This window comes from Ambystoma mexicanum, chromosome 2q (assembly GCF_040938575.1).
Source record: "Ambystoma mexicanum isolate Mex_15411 chromosome 2q, UKY_AmexF1_1, whole genome shotgun sequence".
NCBI lineage: Eukaryota > Metazoa > Chordata > Amphibia > Caudata > Ambystomatidae > Ambystoma > Ambystoma mexicanum.
Genome location: NC_090924.1, coordinates 117,783,532 through 117,803,196, shown reverse-complemented (window position 1 = coordinate 117,803,196; position 19,665 = coordinate 117,783,532). Strand labels below are relative to the sequence as shown.

The 19,665-nt window shown below is 46.0% G+C and overlaps 1 protein-coding gene across 1 annotated transcript in view; it reads left to right on the top strand.

Moving 5' to 3' along the window:
• Positions 1-7,072: 7,072 nt before the first annotated feature.
• Positions 7,073-19,665, top strand: part of LOC138569218 (WW domain-binding protein 2-like) — a 282,553-nt gene continuing 269,960 nt past the window's right edge. Inside the window, exon 1 of the mRNA XM_069647002.1 lies at positions 7,073-7,190. Coding sequence (XP_069503103.1) covers positions 7,078-7,190 — 113 coding nt within the window. The 5' untranslated portion in view covers positions 7,073-7,077. The remainder of the gene's footprint in view (positions 7,191-19,665) is intronic.

Below are 19,665 nucleotides of genomic sequence, written 5' to 3'. Positions count from 1 at the left end.
AGACCGGTGTATGGTTGCCCGGGGGGGGGCAAGACCGTGGTAAGGATTTGTTTTACGGACTAACAGAGGAGAGTTGATACTACTATGTGATTTCTTGCTGAGCGTCACAGTTCAACTGATAGGGTCTACTACCTTGGTAATACGGAAAGTAATCTAAAAGTAACTATTGGTTTTGACTTCCCCAGAACTCATGTTAGGTGTTACAAATAAGGTTATAAGCTTGGTCTGTATACCTTCCAGCATAGTGTTGTTGTTTTTTTTATAATTGTGGTTATATATAATGTGATAGTACTTATTTCCCCCCAATATTTATCTGGGCCTACTTGTATTTAAATAAAGCATTTATTTTTTTACAATATATAGTGTTTCAGCATTACTTTGGACAATTTGTATTACAATTTCCTTGCACTGATTCTACAGCCCTCGCTCCCTTCTAAGATAAGCCTGGCTGCTCTGTCTACGCTACCCTGAACTCAGGTGGTATAGCTTTATACTAAGAGTGGAGTTTTGTACTGCCTCATTTGAATGGTTTTGCTAAGCCCTTAATTGGACTTCAGAAAAACGGTCCGAACACAGGTCCCTTGTAAGCTTGCCTGTGGAAACTAGGTAAGGCAAACCCAGTTGGCTCTGTCTTACAGTGGAAGAGAAACTCTACTGTAACCTACAAGCCTTTGGTCCATATCCTGGTCCTTGGTAGTACAAGGATGATCTTGTTCACGTTGACCTGCTCAATGTCAAAGTTACAGTAACTTTACTAGCATAAGGATTGTACTCTGGGATGGAAAAACCAGCAAACAGAGTGCCGCTCCAGCCTTCTGATCTCTGGTGCGGCCTCCACTGAGTGGGGCAAATAGGAATATGTAGGGTCCTCAGTGCAGCATTCCTTCCTGGAATCCAACTGCACCGTGAGTGAAGCCTCATGCCACAATCAGATGGAGGTAGATGCTATGCTAGCGGCCATCATTATGTTCATGAAACAAGGATGGCCTTCTTAAAAGAGTCTACCCTTTGAGCTTCAACCCTACTACAATGTTCAGGATCAATTATCAGAAGAATCAGACTGACAAACGTGTTCCTACTGGCTTCATCAGAAACACATTAGTTGCCATGGCCCAAAAGGTACTGCTGTGCCTTACAGATACGAAACGCAGGTTAAGAAACAAATATTGTAGGGGGATGTGGAAGCCAGCATTCACACACGAGGGGGGCAACACCTGGTGACCCACAGGCCAGGGATGGTGAGTGTAGAATGCCTTTGGCTGGTCATTAAAAAAACAAGGCATTGACTTCAGTGGTCCCCACGAGTACATGCCGATGGAACACAGATATGCAGTGGTCTTAACAGCCTGCATGTGTAACTGTATTGAAGCTCATTTTCTGAGTAAAATCCTCATCCCTACCACCATTCGGATCATGCCAGAGGTATTTCATAGAGAAGGTTACCCCAAATGAGTAGTATCTGACAATGGGGTGCGATTCACATCCAAAGATCACCTCCTTCCTTTATGCTGCTGAGATTCAACATTGACGAGTTGCACTATATCACCCGAAGGGCAGTGGCCAAGTAGAAAGAGTGAACAGATTCTCAAAGGAGACCCTACAACTGACCCATACATACGGTATCTGGTCATTGCATCGAATGAAATAGCATTGAATGCCATACCAGGAAAAAAAAGGATAGAAAAAAAAGCATCAAATGCTTCTTTTTAAAGGTAATGGGTTTCGTTTTATTAAAAATGGGTTTTAAAGGTTAAAAAAGGAGGGTTGGGGCCCGGACCCCCCCTCCCATTAAAATAGAACATGGGAATAAAATGCATTTGATGCTTTTTTCGATGCTTATTTCCTCTGGTATGGCATTCGATGCAATGACTATAAAGCGACCATACAGTTTCAGGGTGACTACCACATTGCTGTACAAAGAGCTAGTGCTGCTCATAGAGTGTGCGTTCCACCACTGGGGTGCCGCTGTTTTCGATAATTAGAAAAAGGCCAGAAAATGCCATTTTGATTCCTGCATTAACTCATTCTGCAAGTCCCTCCACGGTTCCTGTACTGAATACTCTGAAGGGTCAGGGGGATGGCCAACTAAATAAATCCACTGCAAGGTTCAAAGCACGCCATGTCACATCTCCACACAAATTCCGAGTTCGTGATTGGATCAGGATGCAACTACAGTACAATGCCAAAGATACCCTATGCAAGTTCAGAATACCAGTCTACCTCTTGACAGTAATGGCCAATACCATCTGGGATGAAGGAGGCAAGGTGTGGAAACGAAGAAAGGACAACCCCAGACTGGGAACACAAACCTGATGCTCAGACTTATCACTAATGGAAATGTTACAACTATAAGGCTCACCATCTCTCACAACTGATATCAGCACATTCTCAGGGTTCAAGGGGAAACAGTAAATGAAGTGGAAGAGGATATACTCATGAGGCCAGTCATGTCTCTCGACAGCCATTAGCAAAGTGTCATGGAGCAAAGAGAAACAATAAAACGAAATTGAAGAACACCTGGATTAAGCAATTTACAACCACACACGAACAAGAGACAAAGTCAAGGCAGGAGGGCAGATGGAGAAACAAAGAGCCAGTTATCAGGACTTGGAATTGCATAACAATCTCCCTCAAAATAGGGAGGTAGTGTGGTATCTCACCCACCCCTTCCCGCTGCATCCAACATGCCCTGTTCTCCTGACTTTGCTTTCATGCTGGCCAGAGCATCTCCTGCACACAGGCATCGCATGTACAGCGAGACGAAACATAAAGGAAAGGGGTGGGGAACAATGAGAGAAAATAACACTCTGCCACAGCAAGTTCCATATGCTGTAGGTGCAGTGTGCCCTAATGTGCCTAAATAATGGAGCATTGTTCAACCCTTTTCGCCGATTAGGATCCTGTTAAAAAAATGCCTGCATCACCCACACGGCTAACTCGGCTGGCAGACCACTTTATTCGGCATATGAGTAAAACACCTCCAGCAGATCATTGCCAGGCATGGAATTGGGCCAGATAGGAGAAAACTAGGAAACTGTCATTCTCCTGCTAAGCTCCAGTCCTCTGGAATTCCATCCCAGTAGCAATCCGGCCCACTCCCTCCCTCCCACCTGCTGTGCCAGATAAAGCTGAAAACCTAGCACACTTTGACATTCCCTAGAGTCTGAGGCTAACCACTGGGTGATTATCTGCAACTCAACGCAGTGCTACCGCGATAACTGTGTTATGTACATACACGGTACTGCGTTACTCTCGTCCATCAACACTCTTGCTTGTTAATGTTACCCTAATCCTGCTCTACGGCGCTGCGCTGCTTCCGAGCTATGTTCCAGCTATATAAATATGATATTAATTATAATAAATTAACCTTTACTTTTACACTGCTCATCATTTTTGCAGGCATTTGTAGGCATAGTAGGGTTACAGAACAGAGTTAACATTTCCGCCATGCACTCATGATCTGCTCTGAAAGGGAACATGCTTTTTTGTACGCCTACCTGAGCATACAAGAAATGGATTCCCATGAAAGCTGCTGCTCATAGCAGGCGTAGCGTCGACACCCACAGTGGGGGGGACGGCTACACCTGCTACTCACACACTCACACACACCCCCTGCATCCCCACCTTTCCTACCCGCTACCCTCCTCCCTGTGAACCCCCCTCACACCACCCTCTGGAGCCCCAAATGAGAGGAATGACCAGTTGTCTGAGTGGAAGTAAAAATTGCTGCAGCAAACTTTATTAACATAAATAAAGTTAGGAGTTAACTTACAGGTGTTCCATTTCGCCGCTACCCTCAGGATTCTGCGCTGAGGAATAGCATCCTAACCCCCCCACCCCTTCCGGTCCTTGCAGACCCGTCAAGGCCCCGTCCCTCCTTATCCGTCCCTCACTACCCTTTGGCCATTTTTCTTTTATTTTTTCATTTTCATTTTTCTTTTCTTTTCCCCTTTCTATTTAAGTGCATTTATCCTTTTCCATTTCGTTTTTTCCTTTGTTTTCTTGTTCTCCTTTCTTAGGATCCTTCCACTTCTTCTCCTTTTCCCTCCTCATGCTTCCCTTTTCTCAAGATTCCCTCTGTTCCCCTTTCCCTTGGAGGTCTCTCGTTCCTACCGCTTTAGCTGTCCCCACTCCCCTCAGGCCCCTTCTTCCCCTTACCCATCGCTTAAAAGGTCCTCCCCAGCTCTCCCCCCTGCTCCTCTTAGGCCACTACCCACCAGCTGCCAGGTACCCCCCTCCCAGGCATTCCCTAGTGTTCTCCCTAAGCTGCCCCTTCTAACTGCCCCAGCTCTCTTCCTAACCCCCCCCTAGCTGACCCATCGTCCCAGGATCCCCTCCCGCCCAACTTTTCCATCCTCCTTGCCGACCCTGTTTAAACTAAAATTCTTTCATTCCTTGACCCTGTTTAAACTAAAATTCTTTCATTCCTTCCCCTCCCCTTGCTGTCTTCGTTGTTACTCTCCTTTTTATTTTCCCATCGATGCACTTCCCTTTTTCCCCCGCCCATGTTTGGAGTTGGAAGGTCTTCCAAGCCCCCTATCCCTCCCCTTTTATAGGGGCCTCCTCTGAGCCTAATACTCCTGGTCGCCGTTCATTCTAAGCTGATGGCTGTGCAGTTCCCCTTGTATCCGCCAGTACTTTCTAAAGGGAACACCATGTAACATCCGCTGGGCGTGTCTGACAGACACCTATTTCTGCGACCGGTGCCTCCGCCATGACTCACTGCGGGTAACCACCAGCAATGAGTTCTCCCTCAGGTACCTGGTCGCCTGTGCTGCCCAAGACCCCCGCTATAGACCCAGCCGAAGGTTCTTCCATCCTCATTCATTCCATTCGCACAGGCAAGCATGCCCTCTGGATTCCACCGGTGGCGTGATGATTTGTGCTGGGGATCGCTGTTCCTGACCGTCACCCTTGCGTGATAGCGTTCCTTCCCGGTTTTGCTCCATTAGTTTGTACTCCATTGCAGGAGGGCCAACTGTCCTGACAGCGGCGTATTGGGAAAAAAGGTCTTCCCTTGACTGGGAAACATAAAAGAGGTTGAGCCCAACGGCCTGGTGACCCCTTTACAGAGCCAGGCCTGCGCCCCGTCACATCGTGCGTGGTGCGGGAGCCCGGCATTTCCCATAGGAATGCACTTTCAAGGCAATCTGCAAAGCGTGATTTGCAGGCAGCATTTACATTTTCTTTTAAATAAGCTTGAAAGCAAAGAGTAAAGACGGTTTTTCCTGTACTGTTCTGTAAAAGGTGCAAAATTGCATACAGGGGACCCTCTACAACATCCCCGAAGGTTCTGCACCCAACGAGTGTGCAGTGTTTTCAACAGAGGCAACGAGGCTCTAGGTAGTGTCAGCTCACGGATTCATTACACAGTGTGCCACTTTAGCCCTCGCGCTCACTAGCAACGGTTCAATCTGGAGCTCGCGGGCGCCCACTCGCTGACGGGGCCCTCAGCGGTTGCCTAGAGTTTTCTTGTCAGACAGGCCCGTCGCTATCGTGCACACACACACACACTCTCTCTCTCTCTCTCTCTCTCACTCTCTCTCTCTCTCTCATAGGCGACCAACCTACTTTTGTCTGTGGGCCCTCTACTCTTGAATTTGGCCCCCTCTGTGCCCACCCTAAATATGATTCTTGACGACTCCACTCAACGTAGGACAACCAAAGCTTTATTCCGACATTAACAAGTAAATCCATGTGACTAGGGTGCTTTTAGAACGCCACTTTTCTAGGATTCTACCTTTGAATCTGCTGGAAAAAACATCCAAAATTTGCCACAAGGTGTCACTGAATTCATTCGAAAAAGTGCACGGCCATTCTTCGCACCTATCCTCCTGCAACCCCACTTTTAATGCCAAGTGCAACCTAATATACATACAATTAATAGACTCGAATGTCCATGTGATAATGAAATGTTGCTTTCACAATTGCACATTATACTATATTAGTTAAGGTGTGATGTCAGAAAATGTACGAACAAGAAGGGAATATCATTGGGGACAGAAGTAAACACAGACCCCAGAGGGTTCTCGTCACTTGTGAGAAAACAGCCTCGGTGTGTAACCTCAGAGACGGTGCTTGTCACGAAAATAAAGAGCATATCTTTTTAATACTGCTCAATTTTTCTCACTTCGAAGCTTCTACTGGCTACTTCTAAGAGTGTACCCACTATAATTTTAGTATTGTATAGAATAACATACCCCATCATATTTTGGGGACCTTCTAAGTCACCGGGAAGTGTGCCATTATAATGCAATTGGCCTTTGTCATCGAGGGCCTATGACAAAGAGTTCCTTCCTGCGTGGTACACTATCCTGTTGGTCAGAGGGGCTTTATAATCCAACACAATGGCACATTTTTTGACTATTTTTGGTTTATATGATTGGACATTTTATTTATAAGGCGATTATACAGCAAGACAGTGTTTCAAAGTGCCACAAGGCAAAAAGGGAAGGGGACAAGGGAGCAAATAAACATTGACAATTGAGAATGAATAAATAGAAACAAAAAGCGGTCCTACTAGTCCTTGTGACATTCAGAGCGTGCAAGTGCGGTGAAAAGAAAGCAAGAGGGAGGGGGTAAGTGCTAATAGCGTCCCCCAGTGGTGGGGGAGGAAGTGCCACGGTTGCCTGTGGGGGCTATGAAAGAATGAAGGGGCGATTCGGCCCTGTCTGGGATCAAACATTGTTGCATATATCACTGCAAACAAAGCTGAATGCCTTTTTGACATGCGTCTTCACTTCACATGATATTAAAGTAGGCTGTCACCAGGAGAACGCGGTCTGCTGTTTACGAAGTGGACGTTGGAGCTTGAAGACCTTCTACGTTTGGCCTTCTCACTTAAAAATGACGTGATCCTGGGCCAATTACTTTTCTCGCTGGTACCTGACCAAAATTTAACAAACTTGCATGCCATAACAAACAATCCGCAGTATAAGGTTTAATATCAAAATTGGCCTGAATTATGCATTGCAATCCCTAACACTTGCCAGCGTGACTACCCAGTTTATCCAACATAATTTCATGTACTTAACTGATTTGGTGTGAAAGTTGGACAACGTCATCCCGCTTTGCAATATGCTGTCGGTCGTTGCGTTCGATGGTGAAGTAGACTCCAATGAGGGCGGCGCCTCCTTCACACTGAAGGCCCAGGCTCCCACACCAGGGCCTAGCCGCCTAGAGGAACGGAGGTAACTTTAGCCCGAGCTTTCATCGGCCGCAGTGCTCTGGGCCGCGGCCTGTGAACACGCCAATGCAGGGCTCATTTGGGTTCGCTCGCTGCGGGGTGTTTTCTCCTTCCTTGCCTTGCCTTGTACTGTTTATCTGCTGCGCCCTTTCATACGCCGCCCTTGTTCCCCAGAGGAGGGCCTCGCGGCACAGTCGTCTTCTGGGACCCTGTGTACCTGCCAGCTGCCGCACGAGCAGGCTGCGTTTGTATCGTGTATTATTTCCAGGGCCTGGATTTCACCTCTTCGCATCAGGGTCTGCTTTGCTAGTCGTAGCTGGTTTGGGAACAGCCAGCTACCCAACCTGTTAGAGATGTCAGCGTAGATGGCTTTAAAGTCTAGTGATAGTGAGGCGCTTAGTTAAGTCGTTGTATGCAAGGAAGCCTGCAAATAACGTGTAATAGCACCGCAGAGACAGATATGAAAGGGAGGGGATTGAACCCTACATATCCCCTGTAAGGTAGGGGCATCCCTAAGCATAGCCGCAACAGCCCAAACGAGGCCACCACCTCCCGCCACACACCCCACGAACCGATTTGTGAGTACCTGCAACGGGTCACCTTTCCTGCCCTGACAATCTTTCTTGATTTCGCCCACCCCCTTACCCTCCCCCACAACAATGTCAAGCAGACAACAAATTGTGGGTTGGGCCAGCCTCGCTAGCTTCCCCTTCCTTGCCCCTTTCACATCTTAGACCCCTCATCCCCCACCCACTACCTCATTACCTGGCACCCCCCTGTCGGCCCTCGGTTGTCACCATATGCTTGGGGGGTCGGGATCTCCCAAGGCCTGTTGTGCGCCGTGGTTAATGCAGCGGCCACCAAAGCCTCGCGTTGCTCGGCACGTCCCCTGGCAGAACTGAGACTTGAGTTTGCTAGTCCCCATGCTGATAAAGACATGCAGGACCAAATGTGCTTATGTATTGAATTCACCACAATTGCCATCACAGAGAATGCCTCTGGAAGTGACAACAGTATTTGATAGTTAGTGTGGTGTTGCCCCTTTAAGGATATGTCATGACAACATCATGCATGGATGTCAATAAAAGGAACCTCTGCACATGCGTGCCTCAGAATGACGGCAGACGCTGACTGACACTTCTGTCTCGTGTCTCATTGTTGGGCCTGCAAGTTGACAGTGGCCCAGCTGATCTGGGTGCCCCCAGATCAGCATGTGTAGCATGGGAGTTCCCAGGCCACTGTCCAGCTGCGTGATCACAGCACAGCTGCTAGCCCGGGAGCCCCTGGCAGCTGATGTCTTGCCGGCAACTAGGGTGATATCTGCTACGGTCCGTGCTGTGTGACCACGTCACCATCTGCATGGGCTGGGTGCCCCCAGCACTGATTGGGCTGGCCTGTATGGCCCACAACAATGGCGATAAAGGATTTGGACCCCCATGCTCAGGCCCAGCTCCAGCAGGCCCCCCCAAGACCACTCCCTTGACCCCCCTAGAAAGGAGGCCTTGAATGTGGGACACAAGGGAGTGGGGGAGTTGGGGTGTGTGGGGAGGGGGCATTTCACTCTAAACGTGCAGCAGGAACCTCTGAGAGATTGGCATTCTGAGAGGCTGCACTGCAGGAGGCCAGGCCAGGATTTGTTTGCTTGCCTTGGACAATGATCTATGCCTCACAGCCATGAAAGCACAAAAGACCAGGGAGATGAAGGGCCATTCACACCTCTAAGTGAGGTAGCACACTTACTCAAACAGGCTGCCTACAACTATTTTCCTCAACCCTAAAATCACAAAGTTGGTTTTCTGTAATCTAAAGTATGTTTATTTTTTGTGGGAATATAGAATTTTTTCACATCATGCTTAACAAACTGCTTAACTATATCAAACAATAAATGACACATGATGGTGTTTGCACACAGATTTCTGCAGAAGGCGCATCATTCGACTGGGGACCCTTACAAATTGCACTGAAAATATATATTCTGCTGCATTAACAACTTGTAAAAGGGAAGAAATAAGGTTGGTAGTAACAAAAATGTAATTCTAGAGGGCAGAGGAGTAAAATCAAAAAGTGATAGATACAAGGATTTCAATGAAACATTACCACTATTATTGCTCTGCACATCATTCCATGCCATAATTCTTTAGTATGTCTCTGCTATTGCAGAGGTGGACAAGCCATTAGCAAAATGCCATTTGTTCTACCACCAAAAGCTGCAGTTTAGTCTTAATTGCTTGGCCATGTACCCTCTGCACTGGAACACAAGCAACCACAGGCATTTTAGACATTGTGGTCTAGCAGTTTAACAATTTGGGGAGGGCTGCTCACATTAGTGGCAGGGCGAAGGCATTTGCAGACAATGGTATGGAAGGCTGACCAGAGCAATGCCAGTGGTTATGATTGATTCAGAGACTTACATCCATCCTTTTTTTAGTTTTGCCTACTAAGTGTAAGCCATAACTCTTGCAGTGGAACACAGATGGATGGAGACAGGATGTGAGGAGAAACACGCATCCTATGGGCGCGTTTGGTCATTTACCCACCCAATGACTAGTCATGGCTATGTGAATGCCTATGGCATTACTACCAACTACCTGCCCCTCACTGCCAAAACGTACCCTTTGGTAACTCTTTGAGAAAGCTCTATCACAAAGTAACACCAATCATTGTGTTGTATAGGACCTGCCAGTTTTATATCTAAGCATTCTTTTGAGTGTTTACTTAGTTGTGTCTGTTAATGAGCTCCTGGTGTGATAACAAAAAGTAGATTTTATTAGCAATATCTGTGTCAATGCCTCTGTTCCTTGGACTGGAGTCCTGTTTAAAATAAGCGATAGCAAAGCTAGCAGTGTTGGCTTGTGTATAGGTATTAGACAGACTTTTGCCAGGCAATGACATCATATGCCCAGGTACTCGGACAGTTTCCCAACTGTTACCATCTAATGGCCAGGTGGCAAATGGCAATGCCTATCCATGCCTAATCGAAAGCCGAAGCTGTTGGCTTTGCCAATGCGTGTTGATTTCAGTTTGTCTCCCTAAATGAAAGTGTATATGCCCAGATGTGGCTGCCTTGTTTTCTAGGCCTGGAGAATACAGCTGCACCTCGTCGGTTTGCTCCAACAATGCCCTCCATGAAAATGACAATGCTAGGATGGCAAGTATAGACTAGTTTTCAGATCTTCTTCTCAAGGGTAATTGCCAGGGTGTTCAGGCCTAAATAGAATGTATCTTTGTTTGTGTGAAAGCCTAATCTACTCTGCCAGAACCTTTCATGATTCAAACTGGTAAGTACTGAATTGATAACATACTGTTTGAATAACTTAACAGAATTTGCATGCAAACAGAATACATCATGTGTTTTGTGGTTCTTGTTTGGAAAGTATGATGTAAATCCTGGGTGCTAGGTGTTTAGGCAGTGCCGGAAATTGACATTATTTGCTGTGGGACCCCACCAATGATGGGGAGGGCAGTGGGTTGGGAGGATTGTTACCAACTCCCTACCTCCAATAAACATTTGTCTCTCAGAAGATTACTCACAAACACCTGGAAAGTAACACAAGAGAAGAGCATTTTCTTTAATGTTGTGGGCAAAGTATAAAAGGTGTACAGCTTTTAAAACTAAAAAACTGTATTTAAATATGTCCTAAAGAGTGCAATCAGAGGTGGATTTAACATTTGGACAAGGGACAAATGCCCATGCCCCTTCCCCCTGCTCTGTCTCTCTCCCCTCGCACACAAACAGCCAGGGATACACAAGTCCTCCCAGGGAGGTCTTATTTTTTAATGTGTCTCAGCAGCAGATTATTTACAACCGGAAGTGATTAAAGATGGGAAAAGGCAGTGACCATTGCTGTGGCACTTTTAAAATTATATAAGGTGTGATTGAGGACAGCATGCAGAACAAAATGTGTAAAACAATGACCGTGTCATGCATTTCATTTCACTTATGTCTTATCACATTTCTTTTAAATTATCATTAATTTCTATGCTGGAACTTGTAGGCTTCCATTCAGGATGGAGAAAATAAAGCTAAACTCATAGGGGGTCATATTCCAAAACAAGAGGAGTGGAAAAAGTGGCGCTAAAAGCTTTTATTACAACTTTTTATGCACTGTAGGACTTTGTCTGATGTGGCATGGTGAAGTTAGAGAGCAGATCGGACTTAACAAGTTTGCATGCTCTTACAGGATCCACCGCCATATCCAATTGGTGTTCCACCAGCATGTACTTATGTTGGTTGAAAGCCAATGGATTCCTATGGAATTCGCCTGACTTTTACACACTGGTAAAAGAAGGCAAATTCCAAAAGAAACCATTGTCGATGGCTCCCCTAATTGTTAATTGTGAGAGGGATTTACACTTTTCCAAACACATAGTGGAAAAGTGATGATCAAAGGCAATATTTACCAGTGTTTTTATGCTTCACTTTACCAGTACTTGGTGGAAACAATTACAATTGCATGGAGGTCTTTCGCAAAAAACTACAAACAGGAGTGGTGCAATTTAGGATTCAAAACAAAATGGCTCCCTTACTCTTTTTCATCAACACGTTTGTACAATGATGACATTGTCAGGTTGGTTTATCATGTGACTTTTTAAAGTAATTGTATACCATTGAATATTTTTTAGGTATTCAAAACTAAATTTCAGCACATATTTGTACCAACTTGAGCTTGGAGGATGCATGGTCAAGTATCTACATTTCAAGCCTGTCTCAAATTCTGGCTTTACCGCTTAACTAAAGTGTGTGATCCTGGGCAACTCATTGAATCACACTGTACCTTACCTGCCAATATTAGGTGCCTCTAGAAGTGATTCAGTTCACAGGATAAGCTATTTAAAAAAAGCCTCACTCGTGGTTTAATAGATGGGCAGCGCATGTGTCAGGACCTGCCAATAACACACACACCTTTCTTTGAAAGTATCAGGCCACATGTATTGAACAACATTGGGAAATTCAATAGCAAATCGAAGTAAACACGTCAAACAAAAAGCCATCATGGACAATTACATATTTTATAACCAGTATGTACCAGACAATGATGTACAGGGGCATGGCAGGGGAGCAAGGGCCTATTCTCCCTGCCAAGCCCCACCAGGAGCGATACCAGGAAGCTGGAAACCCCTCAACCTGCACCGTCTGCCTCCTGATCGCAATCCCCCTTAACCCTGGCTCTCTCTCCTGCATACTAGCACTCCCTCGTGCACTCAACTCAATTCAATTTTTCTTCAAAAACGCAACAAAAAATTAAAATGTGCTTCGAAATGTCATTTTCTAAGAAACAAGATGCCCAATTCCTTGCTTCAGTATTCTGGAGGGGGCGGCTGTTTTTTACAACAAGATGGTGGGACGACAAGCACCTCTTTTAGGGCCTGCTCGGAGTAACCACAGTGTTCAGGGTGGCATTGTTGAGTGCCCACCGTCTGAGATGGAACAAAAGACTGGTGGCCTCGCTGCTCAGTCCTTGCAGAGGAGGAGGAAGCATCACCCTTGATTCTCCCCAGCCAGGCCAAGAAAGACATTGTGGGTGTTTTTGGGGTAGGTGAGAGTGGAGGTAAATAGGAATGGTGGTCAGACGGTGCTGATGGAAGGTGACTGGGGGTGAAAGGTGAAGGAGAAGTGTATATAATAGAAAGGGGAGAGCAGGTGGGAAGGGAAGATAGGTAGATTGATGTTGCAACACTATTTCCCTCGTTTCTCGTTTGCTATGTACTGTTTTTATAGAGCAGTGCAAATGTATGTTTGTCTGGATCTGGGAAGACATTTATTTCTGGATCACGGATCTGGAAGATCTGGATTAATGCCAGCACTTTGTTTAGGGTACTCATACACCGACACACAATGGGAATTGGGCCCTCCTGATCACAAACCTGGCCCATACAGATGCAAATTCCTGGAGCCGGGACTGACCATGCTCAGTACTGCGGGGGACGGTGGGGTTTGCAACACTGCTGCCCTGGCTGCAGTGTCTCCCGCCTAGGTGAGAGTGGTGCACCTCTGCCACAGCAGTCCTGACCAGCTCCTACATGAGGGAGCGAAGCGGAATCCGCTGCCGGAAAGAAGAGGGGGCAGGTCACACAGCAGTCTTCAGCCGCTCCCTGGAAGAACCCAGGCCCAACCGGCAGTGACATTCAGAGCACTCCGTGTTGGAGCGGCAAAAAAAAAGGAGCACAGAAAAAAAAGAAAATGGAGGAAGCGCCCATTGCCGCTACGGCATGATACCAGGCACACACTCGCCTCAGGAAGGGGTAGTGAGTGGTCCACAATGCGGGCCGCAACCATTGTGACTGGCTCCGCCCCGCGATCCTGGCCGGTATAATGATGGAACTATTTCCCACCTGAGAGAAAGAGAGAGTGGGGATGCCCCAGCACTTTGCCAGTAACGTCACCCGGCCATGGCCCTCAGCCAAGAGGGTGCTGGTGAGGCCGGGATACATGTAGGCCCACAGCGCCGGCAGCATGTGCAGCCAGGACAAATTGTTGGCAGCGTGCCTGCCTGAAAGTGGAAAAAAAGGGAAGATAAAAGGGGGAGAGGAAAGTGTTGCAGGCAAGCTCTGTGGTAGGAGCTAAGGAAAGTACTTGCCTGGGGGACTGTGGGGGAGCAAAATACGTGGTGCAGCCCAGACACCCTGCCACCCGTTTCTCGCCACCTCCCCCCACACCCATGAGGGACTACAGCCGATGTGGCCCCCGGTGCACCCGGCTGTGGTTTTGCCGGCTCATGAACTGTGCTCTCAACTATCCTGGACTGATAAGTGCAGGTTTGAACTGGTTTCCTGTAACCCCACTATGCTCAAAGAGGACTCAGTGAATATGTACTTTTATACTGGGAGCCTGCATATCGTTGGATGTGCTTAAAGTGATCCCAGTGATTAAGTGTGTGTCAAGCTGTGATCCTGCAGATTGTCGGCATGCTCAATATGGTTCCAGTACCTGACAAGGGTGTCGTCCATTGGTTGAAGTTTTCCTTGTTTCCCCGCTGAATAAAGGTTCCCTCAGAATGTGGTAGAACTACCAACATGCTGCCAGCAACCCACCATCTCCGACTGTCACCTGCAATATATGTGAAGAGTGGTCGGTATATGTTTTAATGTTTTAAACTGCCTGAGTCCCCATGTATGTGCTTATTGTTTTATCTTATGATTCCCAAGTTGTCTGAGTTTTACTGTTCGTAACTGTTGATTTATTCAATGTCCAGTGGTATTGTTTTATTTTTATTTGTTATGGAAAATGAGGAGTGTGGTGTTGCCCCTTTAAGGCTATGTCGTGACGACATCATGACTGACTGTGAATAAAAGTAGCCTCTGCACGCACGTGCCTCAGGATGGCGGCAGACTCCATGACTGGCACTTCTGTCTCGTGGCTAATTGTTGGGTCTTCAGATTGACGGCAGTCCTGCTGATCTGGGTGCCCCCAGATTAGCATGTGTAGCCTGGTAGCCCCCAGGTCACTGTCCGTCTGTGTGATCACAGTGCAGCTGCTCACCAGGGAGCCCCCGGCAGCTGATGTCTTGCCATGTGACCCTGGAAACGAGGGTGAACCCTGATACGCTCTGTGCCGTGTGACCACGGCAGCACCTGTATGGTCTGGGTGCCCCCAGCACTGATTGGGCTGGCCTCAGTGACCACAGGCTCAGACCACAACAGTTAGAGCATATTGGGAAGTTATATCACAAGAGGTTGCATGGAATAAGACAAGAGGCATATAACTTTGCAATCAGTAATACCATCAGTGAGGCTTTTAGAATAGCATACAGTGGGCCTCATTATGAGTTTGACGATGCAGTAAAAAAGTGGTTGTAATTCCGTTAGCTCCACTGTTTTTGGTGGTAATGGAATTACCGCCATTTTTACTGCACCACCAAATTCCGAGTTTGCAGGAAAAGTGGAGGATTTAGCTCCAGCAAATAGCTAGAGCTAACTCCTCAACTTTCCCTCCAAAAATCGGTAGAATTACAGCAGTGGAATTACCGCTCCCGTGTAATTCCACCAAAAACCCCATGGAGTCATATGGACTCCAAAAATGGGGGCTAGCACCATTGTACCACCACTTGCAATCCCACGGTAAACCCATGAGACCAAATGGTGGTAATGGTAACAGATTTTGGCAGTAATTTGGTGGAATTACCAATGAATTACCGTCAAACCTGGAGTGAACGGAATCGCTTCTAAGGACTTCTAATTTTGTCAGATACAGCACACCAAGATAACAATATTTGCCCGTGGTCACACACTACAGTTAAACTGAGATATGAGACTAGTCTGCAACTTTGGGCCCTTGACCGCATATCTTTTCCAGTCTAAATGGTAGTAATAAGAGTTAGTGTTTGGTTTTCAAGAATACTCTTGCACAGAGTACCTCAGAGAAATCTAAGTGATTTGGCCACGGTAGAAACTACCGCGGCCGAAACGTTTGCATGAGAAAGGTGCGAACTACCAAAAGTTTGCACCTTTCTCATGCGAACACACATACATACTCACACCCACACACACAACACACCCATAACACCCCCCCACCCACACCCTCAGCATAAACAAACCCCACTTAGCTTCATCTTCACGCTGTGTCCCTGCGGCCCCAGTTCCCTTTCATAGCATTGTAAAACTAAAATAACGGAAGGCTGCAGGGGTGTCCCCCGCAGCCCCTGCTCACTATACCATCAAGTGTAGTGAGCGGGACGATGCGGATGACACCCCCGCAGCCCCTGTTTTTTAGCATTACAATGCTATCACCAAAGGTTCAAACTTTTGGTGTTCGAACCTTTGGTGGTAGCATTTTTAGAACTTTTGGTCATTGCGACCATTTTTTGTCGGTCAAATCGGCTTATACCCCTCAAGAGCGCTGTTAGCACAGCTGTTGGCGCAGAAGACGGCGCTTTCCTGTGGTTATTACATGAGGGCGAGCCATGACTTTTTATCTGCATTTATGTATGAGTTAAGAAGTGGTGTTAATACAGCAAAAATGACTCTTGGCGTCTCTGTGCCTCTTCAGCTGGCAACAGAGCGACCTCTGCTTCCCTCGCTGGGGGAGCGGTTGGCTGCCGAAATTAACACTTCAATGCTGATTGAAGATTGGATTTTGGCACCGGCCTCCAATAAAAATAAAAACACCAAAATGGTTGCATTACTTCTTATTTCAACCCTTTGCAGAAGGATGTTATTAATAGTTTGGCACCTAGTCCGGGTACATCTACTGGCCCTGTGATGCATGCCTCCAATCAGCAACTACTAGTATCTGATGCTGAATTGTTAAATATTCCTGATGCTCAGGAGTTAGTTCACGTTGAGCGAGACGTTGCTCTGAGGTCAGTACGGGTTGAGTGGGGTGATTTTTATCTCGATACACCTCCGATTTTTAGAGATGCTACCAGCCCTGACTCAACTTCTTAATCTACATCCTATGCATCCACACCTGGGCCTGGGACCCCCAGGAGATTGTCAACTACGTTGGGGCATATGGACTCCACAATTCCTGACAATCGTGAGCCTATTTTTCAAGAGATCAATCAGATTCTTTGTGCATTAGTGGGATTATATGGAAACCTAAAATCTGAAACCAAAATGCACTCTGTTATGCTAGAGTCAATTCTATTTAAGCCGGACAATACAGGGATGCATTTAAAGTTGATGGAATTTCTTCAATCATCCCAGAAATGCGGTAGGAAACCAGTCTCGGCCTTAATCCCTGACTTTGACCATAATGGCGTCCTTCCATCTGGGCTATCGGCCTCCGAACAAGTATTAGGTCCATCGAAGTCCCCAGTAGCTTGGTGGTTTTACAATGTGCTGGAAGAGTGGATTCCCGTAACCATGACCCTAGCAGCTGAGGAGCCGGCTGGGAAGATTAAATAAGTCAAAGCCAAGAAAGTGAATAAGAGACCCGCTATCCAGGATAAAAAGAGTAAGAACATGAAGAGAAAAAAATCTGCTCAGAGAAATTCTTAAAGTCATTAAACCTTCCGGAACGCGAGACCCCTGCTAAGCGAGTTCAGCCTGCTATATATGTTCAAAGTCTTTCTCACGATGAAGGTTCTAAAGCATTGGACTCTCCGATTGAGGAAGTGGTTTTAATTGCATCACAAGCCAACATGCTAACCAAACTGTTGGTCTCTTCTTCCATTCACACTGATCTAGACTCAAGCTCTTTGCCCCCTAAACTTTATTCAGAGGTGGCCAATGTCCCAGCTGATCCTATTTTGGGTTGCCACTTCATTTCCACAAGTGAGAGAGCAAGCCTTTTGGGCGAGCCATTGTTGCCGGCGAAAAGCAAAGGGGTGTTCTCTCTGCAACATCCCCAGACACTGTCAAAGATCCAAGTTGGTATTCTAGTTTAGGGCTTGGTGTTCTATCTTTTAAATGTTCATCTGTGTTCAGTGTTCTTGAGGGTTTTATGGACGCTGGCTGTGACTTTTTGACCAAGGATGGAAGAGCCCCTAAAGACCCGCTGTTGGCCACCACGTCTAAAATCAACAAGCCTTCCTCGATGGGAAAGTCACTTGAAAATACCTCAACTTTGAAACTATTGGTGGAGAGTCTCTTTCCTGAAAACAACACCAATTTCCTGAATAGGTCTTTGCGCTTTGGCTCTCTTGGCAGAAAATCCTAACCTGAGAGATATTTCCACAAAGGACATTGAAAGGATTGATTTTATTGACTCTTATAGAAACGACTCTTCTGTGTCCTATTTATTGGTTCAGCAAGTGTATATGACACCATTATGAGGAATTCCCAGCCGCTCAGGCATTTAGGCTATGATATCGTACCTTATGTATCAGAGAATATCTTCCTGGAGAAACCCAGTAATTGTCTTCCACTGGCTAATGACTTACAAGACATTATAGTTTCCGTTAACGAGGGGGTTCACACAACACGCAAGGTTTAGCTGGTGCAGAATAGGAAATTGCAAAAGGGAGATCGGTGTGATTGGTCCTGGATAGCCAGAATGCTAAATTGTCATAATAGGGAGCAGACTAGGTCATCGTAGCCCTCATTTGAGTAGGCCGGACTCTCTCATGTTGGTATCATGGAACCTGTGTGGATATTGTCAGCTTTTTAATAATTGTTTGGTTGGCCGTGCCCTAAAATGTTATGCTATTATCTTACTCCAGGAATCCTGGTTGACAGCTTGTCCAGCTTTTGATGGATATACCTCTGCAGTTCAACCTGCCACTAAGGGGCATCTTGGGAGGCCCGCGAGAGGGCTTATTACTTAGTTCAATCACGTATTGGGATGGATTTGAGTAAAACCTTCCTTATTTCGAAGGAGGCACTTGCAGTTCAGGTCAACTTGTTGATTGATGGGCGTCAAGAAAAATGTGTTGGTTCCTAACCTCTTTTGGCACCAAGGGGTTTGCAATATTGAGGATTTTCTAAACTATCTTACCGCCTTCATTTGTGAGTGGATGGCTATTATGGATGCTGGTTTAGTGATGGTGGGGGGATTTGAATTCAACTCGTATTAAAGGCAATGTTTTGGGAGCTGGCATTGCATGTTTATATCCTTCAAAGAATACATCTAACAAATGTTGCCATGGTTTTAGTTGGCTTGCTTGTTTTCTTTGTTTAAGTTTGCATTTGTTGAATGGTGCAGTATAGTGGGATATCCCCAGCTACTGTACGTGGCAAAGGCGGGCCTCCAAATCTGTGATTGGCTAAATTTTTGTAGAAACATTCGTATTCAGTCACTGTAATTCTTTTAAGATTATTCCATCTTCATGTAGTGATCACAGTGTTGTTAACCGCTGACTTTAGCGTTCACCTTGCGAAAAGAATATGAAAGGTCCAGTAAACTTGAAGGCCAATCATGTTAATAACAGGATCTCATGGAATTACTGCAACTGTGAAGAAGTTCAATGAAAAGCTTTCATCTATGTTGCAGTCTATGACTTTGTCCTGAAGTTCAGACTTTCAATTTGGACACCATCAAGTCATTCTTTGGGTGGAAAATAGATGAGTTTATGTCTGAAAAATACCCCCTAAGCGGCTCTCATGGTTACTCTAAACACCTACATGTTTATGATTCGAGCATAGCAGGGGAAAAAGGCAGTTAGGTTGATTAAAAGGTTGATCGAATTGGATCCCAACGTACGCCTTACTTTGATTACAAATGTTAAACAAGGATACCCTAACTGCTTAAAAATTCACTGGGCACGCCATACTCAAAATGACGCCAAACATATGTTGTCCTTGCTTAGAAACAAGAACGTGCAGCCTTTTGGAGAACCATCAATCAGATTAGCTATAGCCAACCTGATAAGCAACAGAACGCGGTATCGGAGAAAGCTTGGGTAGACCATATGTGAATACGTTTTCACATGAAACCTCAGTTGAGTGACCTGTCTGACTTTGCCATCTAAAGTGGTGGATGTATGGTGGTTAGAGTTTTATCTGGAATGCATCTATGAAATAACATTTGAAATACCAACTGGAGGAGCGGTTAAAGTTATGGGACTGGTAAAATAACTTTGAACATTTAGAAAGCCTAA